General features: G+C 38.0%; 1 protein-coding gene across 1 annotated transcript; it reads left to right on the top strand.

The window, feature by feature from the left end:
• The first annotated feature begins 1,345 nt into the window (after positions 1-1,345).
• Positions 1,346-23,200, top strand: LOC104019807 (desmoglein-4). Its single transcript, XM_009473129.2, has 16 exons — positions 1,346-1,393; positions 7,973-8,008; positions 8,419-8,547; positions 9,251-9,406; positions 9,547-9,694; positions 10,586-10,749; positions 10,999-11,133; positions 11,693-11,878; positions 12,061-12,320; positions 13,246-13,388; positions 13,539-13,757; positions 14,985-15,395; positions 17,402-17,550; positions 18,111-18,171; positions 19,793-20,001; positions 21,473-23,200. Exons 1-16 carry the CDS (start codon positions 1,346-1,348, stop codon positions 22,427-22,429), a joined length of 3,411 nt encoding a protein of 1,136 aa, XP_009471404.1. The 3' UTR covers positions 22,430-23,200.

Here is a 23,200-nt window from a genome sequence, read left to right as displayed (position 1 = left end):
CAGGGACATGCACCACTTGGCTCTGGCAGCCCCAGCCAGCTGCAAGCACCCATGTTAAGCGGCGTGTAGGCATAGCATGCTGCGAAGCTGCTTACCCAGCAGGAGCATGGGGCCTCGTCCAGGGAGGTGCTGAGTAACCCCAGAGGTGCTGAGCCCTCTTTTCCCAGCTTGAGTTCAGTCCTGGGAGATGCCCAGCACTATGGTGGGCTTGGCAGGCTCAGGAGCACACCAGTTGTATTGCACTTTTGGGGATGAAGCATGCACCCTCGTCCCAGGTTCAGTGGCAGAGCAGAAGCTCACTCTTTTTCTTGACCATTACAGGGTGGTTCAGGTGTCCCAAAGACGCAAGGAGGGACTTACAATGCCTCTGCTGCAAAACAGAGGAAGCTATTGCTGAGTAGATTGGGAAATCTTCTTTGATTTCTCTGTCCCTCCCATATTTGTGCTCTTGCCATCCAAAACGAGGCCAGAAGTGAGCTGTGCAGCACATCCTCCCCTTGCTGTTGTTTTGAGCAGCTCTCCAGTTTCTCTGGCACAGAGCATGGGTACATCTCCCTCCCCACCGTGTCAGCGAGAGCACAGCCCATAGGAAGGGGAAGGTATGGCACGAGGAGGCTTTGCAGTTGGTGAAAGCAGAAAAATTTTCTTCCTCTGTTTCAGATATTCTTGTGGCCTAATGAATAAACCACTATTTTTTTCCCCAAATTAATATATTACCTCTTTAATGACAAGCCATTCTGCTCTGAGAGCTGCACTTCTGTGAACAACGTGCATGGAACTGACTTCTTCGCACCTGGAATTAAACAAATGGACTTACATTTTAATTCAAACTAATAATTTCTTAAAGTCCATACTCTTTACAGTAATATTCATTAAGGTCTTCTATTGTACTTGGTGCAAGGAGAAAACTGGTGATTGCATTCAAAGCAATGATAAGTTACCATTTTAATGATTCCTTATGTTGTGAGTAATTTATAAATCACTCGGTATCTTCCCAGCAAAGCTTGCCTTCTGTTTTTAAAACGTGCTCTCTAGTATCCAACAAAGGGTTTCAGTGCAATAAGAATTAAGGTGTGTCTCTTAGCTTTTACCTGCAAGCAATAATGATGTTGTCAAGCGTTTCAAGTGAGACCAGCCCAGGATTTTGGGGTGGGGAAAGTCACTCTGTTATACAGCATCTTCAGTGCTTCCCTCAGAGGGAGGCAGAGACACCTTGAAGAGCTGAGTATAAGGACATCTACCGAGTGTCTTTTTAAGTAGACACCAGAGCTGGGGGGGGGGAGGGGAAAAGGAACAGGCTTGTAACCATAACTCAGTTGGACTTGTATCCGAGAAGGCAGATGCCATGGATTGGCTCCCTCACCGAACGGCTGCTTTTCTGTTCCTTTTATTGGTAAGTCAGATTTTAAAACAATATTTGTAAACTCTGTGATTATGCCAGTTGAGTCTTCCTCGGCAGACCATTACATTTTACAGCGTAAACTACCCCCCCAAAAAATCTTGTGAAATTTAGCATAAAAAACAAAGCTGTGCTTATTTTAAACTGTACTTCTGAAGATTCTGTAGAAATAATTTCTTTTTTCATTAAATGCTGACAAATGTTTCTTTTGATTTTGACTTTCTGCAGTCTGTTGATGTTCAGTATGTGACTTTCTGTGTTTAATGCATGACTTTACAGGTGGACGTTGTCCGTGGCTACTATTTAAGGAGTCACTATTATTAATAAAAGTATTATCATTATAAAAATCCTAATAACTTGACTGGATATCATTTGGTTCTATGTCTTTTTTTTTTTTTATCAGTTCAGGGAATATGAAGAGCAAATCTCTTTTTCTGAAGTGATTAGAAAGAGTGCTTCAGAGCTGATCAAATCCCACAGCTATAGTCAAGATAAAAACAGGAAATTTAGTGAAGATCTTAGCTGAGTAAAAATCAAGACTTGGCCTATTATTTCACATTACAAAGAATTACTGTCTTGTAGTGCATTAGCGTCTGAGCTACCATGTGCTGAGCAAGTGAATCCATGATGAAAGTATCGCTCTTCGTGTTTGTTTTTCTCACTGTAAAAGGAAAGTTGCGGCTATGGTCAAGTGGCATAGTTGTACAATGTGTTCATCAAGGCACGGAATTTACCCAGAAAGGACTTAAAAGAATTATGGAGGCACTTCGACTCCTGCAATCTGTTTTTTGCATGGATTATTTTTACTCATCTATGCTGCTTTTCTGAAATTAGGTAGAGGCTTAAGGCCCTGAAGATTGAAAAGAGTAGGATTTCTATTATATAGAAATGTTGTTATAGAATAGGAAATCCTAAGACTTACTTTGAAAAGATAATCCATATAATCTTAGGTGACAGCTCTGCAGTCAGTAAAGTAGATCTAACCAACACAGGGCAGCTGCCAAGCAAACAATGACAAAACTTGGCAAAAGCAAGTTACGGTTCGGATGAGTTTCTGCTTGTTTAATGCAGTGCAGAGGTCTCTGAGATTGGCATGCTGCACATCACACTAACACTTCTGAATTTTCATGTAGCATTAGTGACTATTCTTTTTACTCAGTTACCTGGTGATGCATACGCCTGATGTGTTGAAGTTCAAAAAAAAGTTGACTGTACTGTATCTAAGATCTGTCCATTCAAAAGAGATTTTACTGCTTTATCTTCTCTTGGCAACTCTGGAGACATTTTCATTCTTTCAGTATATTATTGTTACAATTGTGACCGAGGCAGGGTATGTGTTGAGTCAGGAAAAAGGAGCAATTGTGAAAACTGCCATTATGTTTTGATGACTATCAAGTATTTGAACTTTTACTACCCATAGGAAAGAATTGTTTTTCTTATTATGCATTCTCCTGTGTTCATGGTGGCCTGTACAGCTTAATAGCATCTCTCAGCACTTTATAGAAAGCTGATGAAAAAACAGTAGAGATTAAATAAATTATAAACTATGTATCCGATTTTATTGTATTCTGAGAAACAGTCTTGGTTTTCAGCTTGATTAATCTTTCATAAAAATCACCTGTCTGAAAGGTGTGTCTGGTTAGTATATTCCTAATAAGTTGTATCAAATAAAATTGCTGTGGAGTTATACATGTTTTAGTACACTACTACACTTTCAAAAAAAGAAAACTTACCAGCCCTGAAACTAATAATTTTCTGTATGCATTTCACCATTGGTGGGACTGATTCTGCAACCCTTGCTCACGTGACTTCAAAGGCGTTATTCTCATGAGTAAGGGAGTTCTCTTTGTGATACTTGCACAGACACGTTTTATGGAAATAACCTGTTTGATCAGGTATGACTCTTCTCCTGCCAGCTATCATGTGACAGCTAATAATTGTAAATTCACCACATCTCATATGCACTTTTGTCTGGCTACATTTTCCCATGTGTTATCTACACTTTTTTTTTTTTTTTCAGTTGTTAGGCTATGGTTACACCTCCTACTCATAACTTGGTTGCATATAAAAATATTAAGGGGCCAAATCCTCTCCTTGCATATGCATGCAAAACATCTGCTAGGATGTAGCCAGGAACCTGCAGGCTCTTCTGCCAAAGAATTTTGTTGTAGAAATAGAAAATAAAGCAATTCCACATCCAAGAATTATCACCTAAGATTAGGTTCTTAAGTCTCCAGTTTTATATTTCCTAAGTAAAAATGGCCCCTAAGTAAACATGCATTTGCAGCTAGTGCACTCTAAGCCATATTTGAATTCAGGTTTTATTGAGGAGATTTATTGAGGAGACTTAGCAAGACTAATTTGAAAAACTCAAATTTGAATGATAATGGCATGCACCCTGTATTGAAATTACTTTTCTGTTATTTTTCTAATGGTTAAGCTCAGTTACTGTACGGAAATTCATTATATCCGTATGACACAGCATAACAGAAACAATCTCAGTGGAAACTTTCCCAAAGTGGTCAGTTCTTTGAATAAACAGATTTTAAAATAAATAAAACTTTGGAATATATTCTTCTGACTGACACAAGCATTGTCATACTTCTGCTGAAATAGAAATGGATTGTCAGAAATAGAAATATTGATGTCAGTTGCTAACACAGGAAGCAATAGAAACACCTGACTTCTGCAGAATTAGAAACCAAAATGCCAGAAAAATCATCCTGAAAAACTTCCCCTTTAAATTGGGAGGAGCACATTCATTAGTGACCTACGAAAATGAAAAGTATGGACAAAAACACATTCATGTTTCGATTTAAAAGTGATCAAATGGCTTCTTTTTAAAATATGAGGTTTTATCTTATGTATCAACTCTGCTTCTTATTATTTCATATGCACTGATTTATCATTTTTTAAAGAGATGCAGAATGAATAAAGGGAAGGGTTTGTTATTTCAACCCTTTAGTAGTCAGAGCTTTGGCTGAGTAAGAAAGACGTAAAAGTCCCAAAATGCTGACACAATCAGAGCTACCATGGCACCCGATGACTAATATAATGTGTGTGAGTTCTCAGCACTCCTCCCATCCAGGCCAAGAACAATACCGCTGTTGACTTCAAAGAGAGAGAAGCAGTTCCAATATGAATAATGCTGGGAAGATGTTAAAGGCGTGTTCAGTCATTTAGATTTGAGTAGGTGGAGGAGGGAGGATTCCATAATTGCGTATAATATTGCTTGGCAGTCAATTAACGATTAGTTAATTCTTGTTTGTAAATTGCTTTGAAGGTGCAAAGAACCATACACATCCTATGGGCCTAATTCTGTTCCCAGTTAATCCGAATAAATCCAGAATAACTCCAGTGTGACTCTAAGGCATCATTTTGGACATAAGGTTCACGCTCTGCATCATTATAATAAAAGACAAGCTTTCAAGCAGGCCACTGTGCAAACGACAGTCACCATAAACATGTTTCCTGCCTGCATCTCTCCCAGCCCAAACCAGAAACAGCTTGTGCAACAAGCCTCTAGCTTCTCTGCAGAGTTTCCATTTTTTCACAGTCTCTCAGAGACTAGCAGGACAGCAAATCTTGATATCAGCTTGCCTACCCCAAGGTCTTCAGGATGCATCCCACACATTCCAGTGGCTCCTATTGCTTTAATTATCATTAATCACTGAATCTATGGAAAGTACTGTACTCAGATACTAGTTTAGAAGGGAAGTTTGTTCACTACCTAGAAGTATGCTGGAGTTAGCTGCTAGGAGGCAGCACTTCTCTGCTGGAAACAGCACTATAAAAAAATGGGGTTGTATTGCAGAGACATATTAGAAACAGACAGCTGGGGTGGGGGGAGCCTTCTAACTGCTGGTGATAGTGGAGAAGTGGAAAACATTAGTTGGGGAGGCAGAGGAACCTCCATCCCTGGATCAAGTTAGATAGATGTCACTCCAGAATTGTTGAGCTTTAGCTGCTGAATTAGACAACTTTATCTGATGTCTGCCTGCTCTCCTTCCTATAACATGGCAGTAACTGAGAGAGACATATCAAATGCAGACATGAAGTTCATCGGATCAGCCTTTTCAAACAGTATTACAAACTGTACTAAGGACTCCGGATTCAAAACCATCAAGACTTCTCTTCTATTAGCAACACACAGCAAAATGGTTTTTTCCTTAGCTAGCACGGGACAAGTGTGGAAATACGGGGCCTAAATTTACAATCCCTGGCATTACTGAGGAACAAATTCCTGACATTCCCATTATCGACGCTCAAAAACAAAGGATGAAACTCCAGTGTAAAATGTATATTCTTCACTGCTTGAAAACAGAACTCCCTATAGGCTGAAATCAAGTGTTTTATGAATATGAATAGAATTCTTTATGAGCATAATTCTTATTTCAGAGATACTCAACACAGTTTTTCAGTTAGGCCTGCTGAATATGAGAATGATATGGCTGGATGTGAGATATTAGTTTCACTGTTAAATAACAGAATAGGCCACAGGATAAAGACAGTAGACAAGATTCACTAACATCGCACTGGGAGGTGTATACCCATACTCTTCTGGGTCAAGACAATTGCTTGCATGCCAGAAGGGATTTCACCTTAAGGGTGGAGAGGATTTCACTATACTCACCAAAGGAGGCTCCGCTCTGCTGCTGGGATCAACTGATAACAGACATTGAATTAGCGCTATTTCTGGTGGACTTACCACTCAGGTTCTCTGGTGAGGGTGTAATCTGCCCCTTCTACTCTCCCATGTTTCCCCAGATTCCAAGGGGGATTATAAAAGGACAGGCCTGAGCTCCCACTGGGGTGAAAAAAACCCAGCAGTTTAAATGGAGTCTGATATTGTCCCTTCTCTGAGATGACTAACAGCTGCACGTGAATTTGAACCCCATTCTGCAGCTGAAGATTTAAATAGTCACCAAGACATAAACTCAGAATAAAAGATGTATTGACAATTTTAGCACAACATGAATGTATTGTAATTATTTTCCTGTAGAGTACTTAAGCATTTATGTCAATAGCTTGCTCAAAGACACAAGAAAAAAAAATCCTTAGTCCATGAATAGTCCAATAAATTTCAAGGTATATGCACACCAAATGGGCCAATCCACAGTCTGAATTCCCTCATTCAGAAGCAGATTAGAGTAGCCATTACGTGCCGAGATCTCAAGGAATGTTCTGGGCAAGATCAGATCATTGGAGACATTGCTTTGTAAATGAGAAATGGTGGACCTCTTACGCCATATCGGTAAATGGGGAAAAGGGGTAAGAGAGAGGAAGGAGGGTGAAGCTGTTGTTCATTAATCTGTTGCATGTAAGAGGTTGTTTTAACATGAAGTACGTGGAAAAAAGTCTGTGCCCATCTTCCAGCCTTGACAGAACAATGCAATAAATTGGAAGTGAGGAAAGTCCCAAGAAGTAAAGCTACCATAGAGAAAAAGATTGTCACGGATTTTATCCAAGTATAACTGACATAAAACCCTCCAGATAAAACATGTCAGACAAAAAAAAAAAGCTATTGAACAGTACTGGGAAATGATAAGGAAAGTGGAAAATTGATAACTACAGCTGTTAACCACATTTGGTGAGAAAAGAGAAACTCTGCAACATCTTTTGAGTCACCTGGATATTTTGTTTCTCCCAATGATGAATGAAGCAAGCATCCAGTCCTCCAAATCCCATATTGTGCACCCTTTATCATCTGAAGAGAGCAGAGGCAGGTCCTAAACCCAAAAGAGATGCTCTGAAGAGGTACATTCACCAAGTGAACTTCATTGTCACACTTTATTTAGGAACACCGTTAACAAAACTGTGCCTTCTTTTAAATTGTGGTAATCAAGAAATTGAGGATTCTCTATTATTTTCATTTTAATTTTAAAGTAATTACATATTGCTTCTGATCCTGCCACCTTTATTTACTTAAGAACTTTGGTTGCATAGCTAGACCTCAAATCAAAGCCCACTGCACTCCAGGGAAATCTGCCTGATGACTGCAGTTGGCTTTCCATCTTGCATTGAATCTTTTCAACCTCAGTGGGAAGTTTCAAGAAAACATTTTCATTATTTTTGGTTAAACTACATAGTTAAGTACTCCAGGTCTACTGCAGACTTTCTAAATAAGAAAAAATAAAGAATAAAGAATAAATTCTTTAGAATAAATAAATACTCCTTTTCTAGTTTCCTAGACATACTTTTTAATAACAACTCTTGCAACTACTTCTCTCTTCAGCTGAGGTGTTACAGCCTAAAAATCTGTGTAAAAGCTGTATTTTGATGTTTGAAATTTGCTATGGCACATCCATTCAAATTCAAAGTTCTACCTTGAAAGACAGAATTAATTTTGAAGGTGTTAATTGTCGAGGAATTCAAGTGATGGATAGAGAAAAAAATGAATTGCACAAGGTCATTTATGGGAATACTGTAGCTACTGCCTAGACAGGCTGTTGCAATAGACTTGAGAAAAAGTACTGCTCCAGTCCTGCAGTATAGCAATGTATGGCAGTTGGGTTTTGCTTACTGCATTTTGCCGTGCATTTTTATATGCCAATCTTCTTATTGTTCTTGCAGGTACTCTTGGATTTCAGCACAGGATTTCATGTAGAGGTAATATATATTTCTTTAGAAACTGGTTTTCTGATTAAATGAAATGTAAACCAATGCAAAAATGAAATGGAAAATACTGAGCTAAGACATTTCTGAACTTGACAATTGAAAATATATTTAAATATTAAACAGTTGCAGGTAATAACCTGCTCACCCTCTCCAGAGAAGTTCTCCTGAACCTAAACAAGTATTTCATCAGCAGGAATAATTTTAGTAGATTATTTAGAATATTTATAGTACATTATTTAGAATAATGTACAGTCTTAGAGTTTGGGACTCGCAGACATATAAAAAAGCACATGATCTATAAAAATCCCTTTTCTCCTTATTGTTGGAAATTCTAAATGTCTGTATTAATTTAAAATGAATTGAGGTTACTGGTCATGTGATACTGGAACTCTCTGTCAAAGGTAAAGGAATGGGATGAAAATGGAATGGCAAGATGGAAAACCTTCAGAAGACAAAAACGTGAATGGATCAAATTTGCTGCAGCTTGTAGAGAAGGAGAAGATAATTCTAAGAGGAATCCAATTGCCAAAGTAAGTAGAAAGAAAACCAAAATTGTTCACTGACAAGGAAGTTTTTCTAAAGGCAGGCTGATAAAACCAGAGAGATTTAAAAGTATATTTGCTTAGAGTAGTCAAAGCGATGAATGTAGAATAAAAGAAAGATTCTGCAATATTTCCAGCTCTGCTGAGACAGTCTCATAAGGTGAACCCATGTGGCTGCTGAGGAGTGACCAAAGGCTTCCTAGAACATTGCCATCAGTCTACCCCCTGGACAGCTCCAACCATAGTGTCTTTGTGTGCAGCAACTGTGTATTAGATTGCAATATTCTTATTTCCTCTCTCACCCTGAGAAACCCTTGAGGAGAAGTTCAAGGATAGTGCATGACTTCTGTGGGCAACAGAGCAAAGAAGATGTCTTCCTATCCTCTCACCATGACCATACCCTTACTGCGGGCCAGTCACAGTGTGATACTCTTGGAAGTTTCTCTCTCCACTTCCCTGCCAGAAGACTTAAAAGAAATAGACAGCCTGTCCAGCACTTAAGGGGAGATGGATCTCTGGGCTCACTGTTTTGTAGAAGAGCCTTCCATTGGTTTTGTTGATTGAACCTTGTGATAAGTGGTTGAGAATTGAAATTATATAGAATTTTTTCACAGGAACTAATAATAGGGGAAAAAAGCCCTGCAGGTGTCCTCAGTAAACTGGCATAAATTATTATTATCTATTATTGTAGATCCGATCAGATTGTGAAGAAAACAATCCAATCACATATAGCATCTCTGGAGTTGGAATCGATCGTGCCCCCTATGGAATATTTGTTGTTAACCCAAGAACAGGAGAAATTAATATAACATCGATAGTGGATAGAGAAGTAACCCCAGTATTTGTTGTAAGTACTCCTCTTTTTCTTTTACCCTTATAATGATGGGGTGGGGCAGGGAGAGCAAAAGGAGACAAATTCATTTTTTTCAGATTGTTACTTTGCTGACTTCACTTTTGGTTTTAAAATGAGTAAATCTCTTTATCTAGATACGTTGCTTTGCTAAACACTCAGTGACGGGTGTAGATTTGGAACCACCTCTTGAACTTCGAGTCAGAGTTCTGGATATAAATGATAACCCTCCTATATTTGCACAAACTGTATTTACAGGATCTATTGAAGAAAGCAGTATGGACAGTAAGTAACTATGTTATGCCTATTATAGTATAGTTAGCGAAGCTCCCAGAATACAGTTAATATAAACCTGGGGTGCTCACTCGACTTTTTCTTAGGGAATGACATATATTGGCCAGGGTTACTGCAGAGGAAGGAGCGACAGATGTTTCTCCAAGTGCTATTCGAGCCGGGGCCCGAGCTCATTGCTTAAAATTAAGCAGCGATGCTTCCTTCCCCCTTTCCTCCCACACATGAACGCTGAATGTTCCAGTTTCTAACCATACTATCATGCAAATTCTTTCAGATGTGAAAATTTAGAATAAATTCATTCTTTCTCATTAAAAAAAATTAACATTACACCTACACTTATTTCCTTTGAGGGTATATAAAACATGTTTTTTTATTTCAAATATTTGTATTTGTAGCCAGTGTATTGCAGTTGCAGTAGAATATTACTAAATAAACCCTTACTTAAACCACTAAAATGGTTCTTTTTGCCAAAAGTACAGCAATCAACATTAGACATACAAATAGCACTGAGGCAATGGTGCCTAACACTCATTTTCTACTTTCTAGAAATTCTCATTTAAAACTGTGGACATTTCTTACATGGATATCTACAAGCTCAGTACTTACTGTTTTTACATAGTCCCTATGGTGACTTAAAGAAGTTCAGTGAAAATCTGCATTACTTCATCTGACCTTAATTTTTAATGCATTTTAAAGTCATTAACATTCAGTCAGAATCAGTATGCCAAAATTAAACTTTTGTTTTTCTTTGTAAATGTCACTGAATAGATAGCATTCTATCATTTTTATACACCAAGATTTAGCATTGTCTTGATGAGTTGTTTGCAGGAACAAAACAGATTTTCTGATTTGTTTTTTTTTAATATTATTTTTTATTTTTAGACACACTGGTGATGAAAATAATTGCATCAGATGCAGATGAACCTAATCACTTGAATTCTAAAATTGCCTTCAAGATAGAGAGTCAGGAACCTTCAGGTCCACCCATGTTTATTATGAATAAATATACAGGAGAACTCCATCTTGCAAATTATCTTGACAGAGAGGTAACATTTCCCTTTCCAAAGTTAAATGATATGATGTTGTGGTGTATGTGTGTTATGAGAGTGGGGAAAAAAAAAAAAAGATTGTGGTTTATACAAAAATTAAGGGAGAAATGCATTTTTTCTATATGTTACAATAAAATGTCTAAGGCAAATTCCTGCATTAGGAAATAGTAGCAAGACATGACTATTTATAACGTTTAAGATGTACAAATGGTCCTTCTAACATGCTCATTTATCTTTCTGTGACAGCAACACAGTAGCTACACTCTTGTTGTGAAGGCATCAGACCGGGATGGAGCTGCAGATGGAATATCATCCCTTTGTAGCTGTAACGTTAAAGTTATTGATGTCAATGACAATTTCCCAACTCTCGCTCAAAGTTCTGTAAGTCTTTAATACCAAAAGCAACATCACTGTTTTAAACCCCTGTTCAAAAACCCAGTTGATAACAGAGCCCTTACTAACCTGTAGAGCACTTTCACATTTGAACACTCCACTGGATTAACAGGGTTGTTTCCTTGAAGCATGCTCAAAATCCAATCCGTCGCTTGCACACCAATTCTGATAACATACACAAAGATTATTTTTGCATTCAGAGAAGTCCATCCTGACACTGACTTCTCTGTATTCAGAGAAATTCAGTTACTCAGGTGTCCAGACCCATGCAATACCGACAGAGTACGTAGATTAACCCAATCTTTATAGGATCTTTTCTTATAGAAAGCACAAATCCATTTCCTCTAAGCAGCTTCTGCAAACACTTGAGGTGATACAGCTCTTCAGATCTGCAACCAGAATCACAATTTACCAGAACACTCATTTTTTATTAAATTGGCATGGACTGTGGGCAGGTCATCCTTCAAAAGAATCTCTCCAGTCAGCTCTGTTTTCCTCACGTTACATATTTTAGTGTTTGCTAACAGGTATTTATGTGTCATTCCAGTTTTCAGCAAGTATTTCAGAAAATTCACTCAGTTCAGAACTGCTACGAATACAAGCTCTGGATGCTGACGAAGAGTTTACAGACAACTGGTTAGCAGAGTTTTTCTTTATATCTGGTAATGAAGATAACTGTTTTGAAATTGTTACAGATCGAGCTACAAATCAAGGAATCCTTAGAGTAATTAAGGTATGGATAAATATTGTGATTCAACTGTTTAAATAATCATCTTAAAATAGTTTTAATTAATTGTTAACAAAATTAAACAAGCAATAAAAACATTGTCAGTCAACCCTTTAAAATAGAAAGTATCTAAATAAAATTAAAGATACTTTTATTTATTATCTAGTTCTCTGTGGTTTATCTTTTAGGAACTGAATTATGAGCAGCTCCAAACTCACTCAGTGATTATTGGTGTCAGAAACGTAGCTCCCTTCCACCACTCCGTTGCACATGACTTCCAAATGTCTGGAACACCCCTCATAATAGAAGTAAAGAATGTGATAGAACCACCAAGATTTCATCCATCTTCAGTTGTGTTTTCTGTATCAGAAAGCGCAAGAGTGAATTATGTTGTGGGAACATACACAGCCATCGATGAGGACACTGGAGCTATTGCATCAAATGTTGTGTAAGCTCTGCTCTGCTTAACTCCCTGAATGGAATAATTCTTTTAATTGAGATTTCAGTGGGATGAGGAATAGGTATTTCAAAGGGTGCTTTAGAAAACAGCTTAAAAATGTTAATAGATTAGCAATAGAATAATAGCAATAGAATAGTATATGCTTCAGCCTGTTTTTATGCTATGATTGCTTTTGTTTACTGACCTACTTTCCTTAGCCTTGTGCACAAAAAAAAAAAAATATAATTTTTCTAACAGGCTGTAACTTAAATAAATCAGAAGAGATTTTTTTTCTAACCCAACCTAAGAATACTTTTTCTTTAAATGTTTGCTACAAATAGGGAATTTGTTAGCGTCTCTAAAAACACAAGCAGAAAACCCCAATAATGGGCAATATTATACAATCAGAATAGAAGAGGTCACTACCAGCTCATTCTGTAGCAAAAAAAGAAAAAAAATTATTTGACATATATTTCTGCTGAAATTAATGATAATTAATGGGACCATAATTTGCTTTTTCATGTATGTAGAAATAAACACATCCAATTTACAAAGGTTTGAAAAATTTTCATAAAACAGAGAAATACATTAGCAAATACAACAGTAGAACATTATAGGAAGAGCTGTAGATTTAACTAGTGATATCAACAGGGGTTCTAGTAAAGGTTTACAGGGTCCAGAAAAATTTTACTTTTAGACTATGATACCACTTTCAAAATATAATGGACTTCTTCTTACTTTATTCCTAATTATTTTTCTGGTCTACATCTTTTGAAGTCTACAGGAATTTTGCTTGAACAAAGGGTGAAATGCAATAGCACCTAGTGCAGCCTAAAGAAAAATATTCCAAAGTGACAAATATTATTTTCAAAATTAATATGTAATACATATATTCATAACATAATGCAGAGTATTTTTACTTCACCAAATACAGATATAGTATAGGACGTGATCCAGCTGCCTGGTTCAGAATCAATCAAAACACTGGTGAAATCACACTGAACAAAGTTATTGACTGGGAATCAAACTATGTGCTCAATGGGCAGTACAGAGCAGAGGTTCTGGCTATCACCAGAGGTAAGAAAATAGATTAAGTTTTCTGAAACAAAACTCTCTTTGTTCCAGATTTCTCTCGATGTTTTTTTCCTGTTTCTGGTTTTCCCACCTGAACTGCATTATTTATAGTATCAGTATTCCCTCCTGACCACACATATCTTCTTTTTACAGGGGTTCCTCGATATACTGCTACTGGCACCATTGTGCTTTCAATGCAAGACATCAATGCCAATTGCCCAACCATTAATACTGAATTAAGGAAAGTATGTATGCATTCCCCATCAGTGATTATCACAGCAAAGCATGTGGATGGTTATACATATGCTCCCCCTTTTACATTCAGCATACATGGTGAACCTCAAACTACATGGATTATCAGATCAATAAATGGTAAATTAACCTACATTTTATAACAGAATAAACCATAGTAATAAGCTCTTATCTAAGATAACAGATTAGGATAACCTTTTAAAAACAAACAAAACAGTTATTAGAATCTTTTCTAATCTCACTTAAATGTGATTTTATGCTCATATGAATCCAAGGAGTTGCTCTGGATTTGCATATATCTATATGTATATATGTATGTGTATATATATGTCTGTGTATATATATATATAAAAGTCATATTAGAACTAGAATCAGAATCATTACATGTGTTTTATCTAGTTATCATCTTTTAAAAGAAACTAAAAATATACTGATAAAAATAGAGCAGCAAAACTGTACTTTACTTGAGTGTAGCTATGATAAGCACTTCTGTCGGTCTAAACCTAATGAGGTAATTCAAAAGGAGTAATTTGATGCATTTTTATTTCTATATTATCTAAAAAATTCTAAGCATATGACAAAACTCTCAAATTTATTTATTAGAGTATAAAGTTATTAGTTGGCAGAGCTTTACTTTTATGAGAGGCATATGAAAATGGCAAATAAAGATTACAGCTTTTGCAATTTATTGTACAAATTGTACTTACTTGTATTTCTAAAAACGTTTTTAGTCAGTGCCCAGTGGAGTTTTTCCAGTTTCCTCCAACAGGACATAACAAACTAATGAATTAATCAAATTTCATACATTACTAAATGACAGAATTTGCATAACTTACTGTATGCATAGAAGACTACATTAAATGGTAAATATCACAATTACAACTACTCTTGTGTCTCCTATTTGTTCTAACAAATGTAAATGTGTAGCTTTAAATATTTTAAAACTACTGAAAAGACTTTTGAAAAACACATGTAAATTCCTTCTGAGAGGGAAAAAAAACATATAAAACTTGCAATTTGTATGTTCACCATTGTGAGAATAAAAATCAGGAAAAGCAGCAGCAGATATAAAAACCTGCATTTGCCCCTTTTATACTTCTCAGGTTAAAAAGTGATGACTAGACTGATCTGGCTCAGGTTTTCCAAAAGGAAAAACTAGCATAGATGAATATCATAAGTTTCAGCTTTGGATAAGTACTGTAGACGCATAAGTAACTGAAGATCTTAGAATGGGAAAACTTAGTTTTCATTCTGTTCTATGAACATTACTCACGAAAATTACAGATTTGTGCAGTATTTATAGTCAATACCTTAATCTAAATATTTTTCTCTTTTTTTTTCCCAAAGCTTCCTCTGCAGAACTAATTAGTCAAAACATTGACTTTTACATGTATAGGATCTATATCAGTGTAAGAGATAACCAAGGCCGACGCTGCCCTAAACCACATATAATTCCTGTGCAAGCTTGTCAGTGTGATATTCGTAATTACTGCACCAGTGGGGCCACAAAAGTAATTATCATCGGTGGTGGTGGCAGAGATGATGGTAAGCCTGAACAAGGCACTGTTGCAAAGACAGATAGGCCATTTTACACTGCTGGATACACTGATGGATACACTGATGAATACACTGATGAAGATATTACTACAAGCACTGATGAGAGTTATGATGGATATTATGGCAGAAAGTTCCGATCTTCTACAACACTTAGCGGTGCTGCCATTGGCCTGATGTTTCTTGGTGGATTAATATTTGTTTGTAAGTATAAAATTCAGACAACATTTTATTAATTTTCTAAAAAGTGTATTTTTTTAATTCTTCTAAAATAAGGTGAGTTTTCTGGTTGGTTCTTAACCTGTTGGCTCCCATGGGCCATTTGACAGAGAAAAAATTGTCTTTGAAATTATAAGAATTTCTATATATTTTATATTCTACATATTTATATACATATTTCATTCAGAAATAACTATCTATCTCCTTCCTAAGACTTAGGGCTTTTTTCCTAAGGTGTTATCCAGTTCTCAGACCGTCAGACAGGGTAAAAATGTTAGTAGAAAATTCAAAAGGTTTAGTGGTGGACTTGGCAGTGATAGGTTAACGGTTGGACTCGATGATCTTAAGGGTCTTTTCCAACCTTAACGATTCTATGATGCTATGATTCTATGAAAAGATTTGGGGCAAGAGCTGTCCGTGTCACTTACAACTTACACTTTGCAATTCATACTTCCGTTTCATTACTAAAAGAAATGGGCAAGTATCAGCTCCAAGTTGGGTATGAAAAGATGTAAAGAACAGGCTTCCTTTGAACTAAAAGACAGATTTCAGTAGTAGAACAATAAATATAATCATCTTCAATTTTGAACATTTTGGCTATTGCTGCCAAACATTAAATCTATTAAAAACAAGTAGCATTTGTGATAACGGGATCAAATGAGATCATTCATTCATATGAATGATGTCCTAGTATTTTTTAAGAAATATGAGTTTCATGACTCAAGTTAAACTTTATGCAAGCAATTACTTCTCAGACCACCATAATCAGATGTGATCATCTTTCTTTCATGGCCTAAGCATCAAGCACTCAACATCTAAAATTTCCCAATGCAGAAATACTGACTACACAACCAGAAGAAATGGATTTTTTTCCTTATTTTTTTGAGGAGGGGGGTTTGGTTTGGGTTTTGATCTTTGATTAATAGGAATCAACAAACACAAAATTTTGAAGTTGCAAAAGACTGCTTTTTTTGTAGTTCCCAGGTGATTAATGTTACAGGACAGACTGTCTTTCTCCCTTTGGAAATCTCCTCTCCTAGTCTGGAGTAAATATGTCCTTAGTCATGCAGTGTGAGCTAGCACTTTGTACACTATATAGCCCGTTCCCCTTTTCTCTTCAGTTCACTTTAATGTTAAACTGAGAGTTTTAGATGCTCTGCTTAGTCTGGTGTAGGCAACTCTCTTTCCACTCCCTCTGCAGTGATTTGAGGTTCCTAACTTAGCCATCTAGGTTAAGGACCTAAAGACAGACAGAATTAATACTGCAGTGCCTTTCTAAAATGAGCAATGTTTTCAATGTCGGCGTTTAAAGCATTCAGAAATTTCCAACACTGAGTTCTCGAAACAACTAAGCATAATACAGCACACTGGGAAACCTGACTCACTCTATGTAATCATCTGTTAAAACTAGGGTTTGGGTTTGCCTCTATTGTTTTTTCAAATCAAGCGTTATGTATATGTGATGTGAAAAATGCAATTGGAGCCTTAGCCAAAGATTACTGTAGCCAGATGGATATCTCTCCACTGGTTCTCATATGTCTATTATTACTAATGTGTATTTCTTTTCAATTACAATATCTGAAGAGACAAATGTATGCTTATATATCAAGAATGAATATCACTGAATGCTATACATAGCAAGACTGGTTCTATTTGTTTAATTTTCATATGTATGCAACTTATATTCATTTAGCTGAGACAGATGAAAGTTTGTTCCCAGGTATATAGGCATAAATTTAGAGTAACAGCCCTACTCCACCCCCGCTTTGCTCTGCTACAACGAAAGGTACAAATTATTCTGAATTTCCAAATACATACATTTCCAAAAGCAGCTAATGATTCTGAAAGCCAGACTTGCAGGCTGCTTGGTTTGAAACATTTTAAAAGACATATTTTCAAAAGTTCTTGAGCACCTGCCCTCTGGGAAAAGCAGCTATTCCTGTGAGGAAGAGACAACCTAAATCCCTGTTACCTGTTTCGTTCCTGTTAAGTGATTCCAATTTTGATGTCAATGAGCGACTGTTGTGGCTGTGGACCTGGCGCTGCAGCTGGAGTTGGAACTGGATTTGAACCTGTACCTGAATGCACAGAAGGGGCAATTCATCCATGGGGAATAGAAGGTGCACAGCCTGAAGACAGGGTCAGTACATCCTATGTTTCTAAAACCCTCATATTTAACTCATATTTACAGAAAAGTTACATATTTAAATATTACATGAGTTACATATTTAGTAACTCATATTTACAGAAAAGACTGCATTTGACTAGAAGCATGAAAGTAATTGTAGCACTGTGTCATATTCTAAAAGAAGCCTGGCATTGTCAATAATTGCCAGGCAGATATGAAAGGTGATTCTTAATTAACATTTGCAGATGGAGTTTGTATGTTTTAAGTTGTGTTCGCTTAGCTTGGCCCAACAGTTTGGTGTTACTATTTCCTCAGCTGAAACACAAGAACTAGCAAGCTTTTTCAGTGCAAAGTAGGACAAAGTAACACAAACCATCTTCACCGATCACCGTTTATGTTGACAATGAAAAAAACTTGAATGGAGTCTTTTTTTTTTTTTTAAGTGGGGATGGTAATTAATAGCTATCGTTAACAGTTTAGACTGCTAATTCCTTAACATGATTCACAAAGTCTTGGTCTTCATATGGGAATTTCAAAGTCATCATTCAAGGAGTCAAAATGTTGTTTTCCAGGATGTCTCACACATTCTTGCCCCAACAACAGCTGCAGGAGGTGATTTTGGTGAGCCCTCTGGTAAGCAGATCCTAAAATTTTCTATGTGCGCTGTCATAAAGCTATCTTTCAGAACTACATGTCTTCTGATTCAAGGAGTGAAACTTTGGTTTCGCAGCTATAACCCAACCCTTCCAATCTTACATCTGCAGATAGTCAAACTGATGCTAGTAGGACTTCCAGTATGAATAAAGGATGAGCCTTTGATGAGCCTTTGAGCAGATTCACTTCTGCAAACTACATTTATTTTGAAATATCTGCCAAGGCTTTCAAATCTCAGGCAATTTTTCTTTATCATTCCAGCTAGCAAAGGGAGGGTCTTTTCAAGACACCAGTTTTAGTAGAAATCAATCTTGAGGCCAGAATAAGCAAATTTTCCTTCATAACTCCGTGGTGAAAGGTTCAGTTCTTCCCAGTTTCCAGGCTCTGCTTCCCACAAGGGAGAATAGGACCTGTCAAGCAGCCAGTTAATTACTGACCATCTGTGCATCAGCCTAGACAGAAAGCTGGTACATAGCACAATAAATGTATGCTTCTGAGATAAGGTTCCCCCAGGAATTCGATGGCCATAGAGAATAAGTCAAGCTGTGCAGTGCCACCTTCTCTTTCTCCCCGTTCCTTACTCCACAAGGAAGGAAGGATGCTGGCACTGATCCACTTTCACTAGCTTCTGACAGGAAGAAATGTCACTCTGCAAGACAAATTTGACTATTGATTATTCAAAAATGTTCTCATCCTTAAGGTAAAATCAAAAGAGAACATTTTGGGGCATAAACATGAATTAAGAGTCTTCATTCTCAGGGAAGTTCTGCTGCTGTGACAATTGAAAAGTTTAAGACTTACACATGTGATTTACTTTATTTCCACTGTTCAGTACCATTATGGTGAAAGCCCCTGGTTCAAATTCTGAGACTGATGAGATTAGATGAAAAAAACTATAATTTAGCCTATGTTTCTTAATGTAATCATAGTCAAGACTACTATATGCAATTGGTTTATTATATTACATGCTGATATTTAAGACCACTCATTCCTTGTTATCATATATGAAAAAATCTGGAGAAGATAAAAACCTGTAAGTATGACTTTATAATTTATTATAAAGGTCATTTTCATTCTGCATTATGAACACTGGTGGTTATTATGTTTCATTGTTGTTCTCCCAAATCCACCTTAACAATCTAATGACTAGAAAATGTGAAAGGAGTTACAAAGGTATTTCTTTTAGAAAAGAGTTTAAAGTAAAACAATTTTAACCCCGATGTCATCATAAATACACATTTATGTATTTGCATAAATATCCATAAGCATCATCTGACTTTCTAATGCAAATCCCACGACAGCATATATGTACACCAGACAGATGAATCTCTCCAGTCAATTACACAAGTAAATCATTGATTTTCTAAAGCACATATGCACACGCTGCCTAGCCTGAAGAATAAAAGAGACATCTGCTAATATGCTCTTAATTTTTATTGCAGTTTCAATGTTTGGCACCTGTGCATGGATCTGTGACCAAAATTAGTCTTAAAATACCTTTAGAAACTCAGTAGTGTCACTGTACTATTTGTAAAAACAACTGGCAAATTCTGTGTAAATTTTCGCAGAGCACAGGAAGAATAGCTTTTTCTGTTTTCAGACATATATACAAACACGTATGGAGGAGGAGGAGTAGTAGCTTCTGGTGTTGAAGAAACTACAGGGGTTGGCTATGGCACTGGTACTGGTTACGGAACAGCTGGAGGAATTTCTGGAACGGGGGAAGCAAAAGGGTCAATTGGAGGAACAATAAAAGAGTATCGAGAAGGAGGGGTGAACATGGCCTTCCTAGACAACTACTTCTCTGAGGTAATTACCTGATCTTCTTTGTGTTGTATCTGTGAGCCTACTGTTAGATTCTCCTCCCCAAATTACATGGTGGGAATCCAAAATAACTCCACTCAAATTGAAATTTCCATGATACAAGACTGGTGTGAGAGCAAAGCTGACCGTACTAGTAGGAAAAACTATGACACTAGTAGTACTGCTTTTGAGCTGCTGGCGTAGTAGATCTGATTGCTCAATAGCCTTTTTGTAAAACTGATGGACACAGTGCAGTTATGAGTAGCGAGCAATTAAATTATTTCAGCTTCCTAAGTGACCAATAAATTTATATATTTGCCTCCTTTTCCAGTGTACAAATAGATAATAACTTTGTGAAATTGTTCACACGTACTTCCTGTACAGCTCGTTTAATGAAATGACTTTAACCCTTAAGGAACTGTGAACACCAGCTCACTTTCTTCCTTATTTTTATTGCCATTTCTGTTCCCTAAACGACTTGTTAACTGCAAGTGACACATATGCAGTTTTGTAATTGGCAACATATTAATTAGCCTTTACATATGGGATAAAAAAATGCTATGGAGTTTACATGATTAATGCATGAATGGGATATATTTTCATAATTAGCATGAATTGTGAGGCATAAATACTATAATTGCATATGTCACCAAAATATCAATTAATACATAAGGATTGCTCTATTTCAAAATCTGAACAAGATTCAGCGGAGGAGAGGACAGAGCAGTTCTGAAGTCCCGAGCGTGGACTTCTCCCAGACCGTGATCACTCTGCCTAGGCTGGGAGCACTATGTATTAATCGTCTGCCAGCCGTAGGCCCCCACAGATTACCCCTCCTACTGACCATCTCAGTCTCCAAACCCTCTGCCTCTCCCTCGCAGGGCTCCCCTTCTGTCCTTCCTTGTTCCTCCAACATCACCCCTCACTCACTTCAAATTCTCCTCTTTCCTGCCTGATCCCTCTGCACTGACCGCCCCATCCCCACGGCCATCACAAATCAGTGATCTCCATCCTGCTCAGCATGGACTCCCCTCTGGGCTCACCAAGCTTTCCTCGCTGTGGCCAACCCTCTGTCCCATCCCTTCTGTCCTGGCCTCTCCACTGCTCCCCTTGCCATCCTGCTTTGCTCCTCTTCCTACTGCTTCATCCAGATATTGCTGCCCAAAGAGTACATTCATTCCCCCATCCCTTTCGCTCTCTCCCTTCATCCCACAGTCGGACCAACTGACAGCAGACCAAATTTGAGATGCTAAGTGTTTGCAGAAACAAGAATAAAATATCAGTAACATTTGAATAAACTTATTTCAAGGTCACAAAAATGTTGATGATATAATTTGTCCAGTTGATACCCTGTTTTTCAAGTCAGCTGAGCCTTACTGTGGTTAGGGAACCCTTACTACAGTTTGAGTCTTCGTGGTTAAAAACCTGATGAAAAGTCACTCTGTTCTGCTTTTTTCTCTGATTTTGCAAACTACAGAAAGCATTTGTGTATGCAGATGAAGATGAAGGTCGGCCAGCAAATGACTGCCTATTAATATATGATCATGAAGGAGTCGGTACTCCTGTTGGCTCTGTGGGTTGCTGCAGCTTTATTGGAGAAGATACAGATGAAACGTATTTGGATACATTAGGACCAAAATTTAAGACCCTGGCAGAAATCTGTCTGGGCAAAGAGATCGAACCTTTCCCTGATGTCAGCCCACCCTGGCCAGGCATTAATGTCACCTTTCCAAACCCTGAAAGTGATCTAAACCTCCCGCCACCTGGAACCACCATCGTTGTTAACGGATGTGCACCTATGCCTCCCCCGGCTGGCACTACAACAGTTGTTACTGAAAACACCTACACATCTGCGTCAACCATACAGCCCCCGAGGCCGATGCCGGATCCTTTGCTCCACGGCAACATGACGGTGACTGAGACCTACACCTCCGGCTCCCCCTCTCTTTGTGTTGATCCTCTGCGTGCATCCAACGTTGTTGTAACAGAAAGGGTTGTTGGTCCTGCATCTGCCTCTGATTTGCGTGGCATGCTAGATATCCCCGATCTCACAGACGGGTCCAACGTTATCGTCACGGAAAGAGTAATTGCACCTAACACCCGGCTCCCGACCTCTCTGAGCATTCCTGATTTGGTAGATGGGTCAAATGTGGTGGTGACAGAAAGGGTGTTCAGGCCTGCCTCTGGCATGCCAGGCAGCTTAATAAATATTCCTGCGGAGTTATCAAACGCCCACAACGTGGTAGTCACCGAGAGGGTAGTGTCAGGGTCTGGGATGAGCAGCCTAGGGGGGGCAAATCTGGGGAGCCTGAGCAGCACGGGTCAGGTGCTCAGCGGCGAATGTCACCTTGGCCAGGCAATGGGTACGGCGTCCCCCAGCACCTCCCGGAGAAGAGTGACAAAGTACAGCACCATGCAGTACTCCAGTCAGTAAGGCCTCTGCCAGCGCCCCTTCCTGCCAAAACCACCATTTGCACCAACACTTGTCAGCTGCCACTCACCAAGAATATTGTTATTATTTATAACTAGGAAATAGCGCTAAAATTTCAGGGATTCCTATGTGTGTGAGGATCTCCGAAGGGTGCCCCGTTTCAAGGTCAAACGCAGGACTTTTTGTCAGTGAAGGGAAAGTTGAAGTTAGCTTTGAATTTATTTCTTTCTCTCCACCTAGCACCACAAGTGTACAAACAGATACTAATGTTTTTGGAGAGAGATCTGATTACCGAGCAGAGCAATGAGAGGGGATCCTTGTGTGCATACAGTACCAGCATGAGTTAATGTCATATAAAAAAGTGTTAAAATACTGTACTGCTGAGTGATCTCCCACAATAAGTAGATTTGGGTTAACAGCCCCTTACTGACAAGACAGGAAAAGAATGTAATTAATAATTAGTCAACTCAAGACTAAATAAGCACTTTCAAATGCATCACTTTGCATGTAATTCAAGGAGCGCTACAAAACAGCACTTTCAATCATTTCTCCAATCATCATCAGTAGTTATAAATAATAATCATATAAACACAACACATTTTCATCGCTTTCTGAAGTTCTCAGTAAAACAAACACTCTGCCACGGCCTGCCATGTTGTTACTCTCATGGCGAGGAGCATGACCAGCAATTCGCCACAGCCAGCGCTTGCCGCATTGACACTGTCACCCAGGAAGAAGTTGGCTTCATCTTTTCTCCATTACCGTTACAGCTTT

Source organism: Nipponia nippon, unplaced genomic scaffold (assembly GCF_047370975.1).
Source record: "Nipponia nippon isolate SJK-2023a ecotype South Korea unplaced genomic scaffold, ASM4737097v1 scaffold_1, whole genome shotgun sequence".
NCBI classification, from domain to species: Eukaryota; Metazoa; Chordata; class Aves; order Pelecaniformes; family Threskiornithidae; genus Nipponia; species Nipponia nippon.
The sequence above is the reverse complement of the archived record's forward strand: the minus strand, read 5'-3'. Positions and strand labels throughout refer to the sequence as shown.

Bases quoted from the DNA above. Each gene is read 5' to 3' on its own strand.
- LOC104019807 (XM_009473129.2), top strand. From the start codon at position 1,346: ATGGATTGGCTCCCTCACCGAACGGCTGCTTTTCTGTTCCTTTTATTG. The intron at 9,407-9,546 runs GTAAGTACTCCT...CTCTTTATCTAG, and splicing joins AAGTAACCCCAGTATTTGTT to ATACGTTGCTTTGCTAAACA. The intron at 10,750-10,998 runs GTAACATTTCCC...TTTCTGTGACAG, and splicing joins CAAATTATCTTGACAGAGAG to CAACACAGTAGCTACACTCT.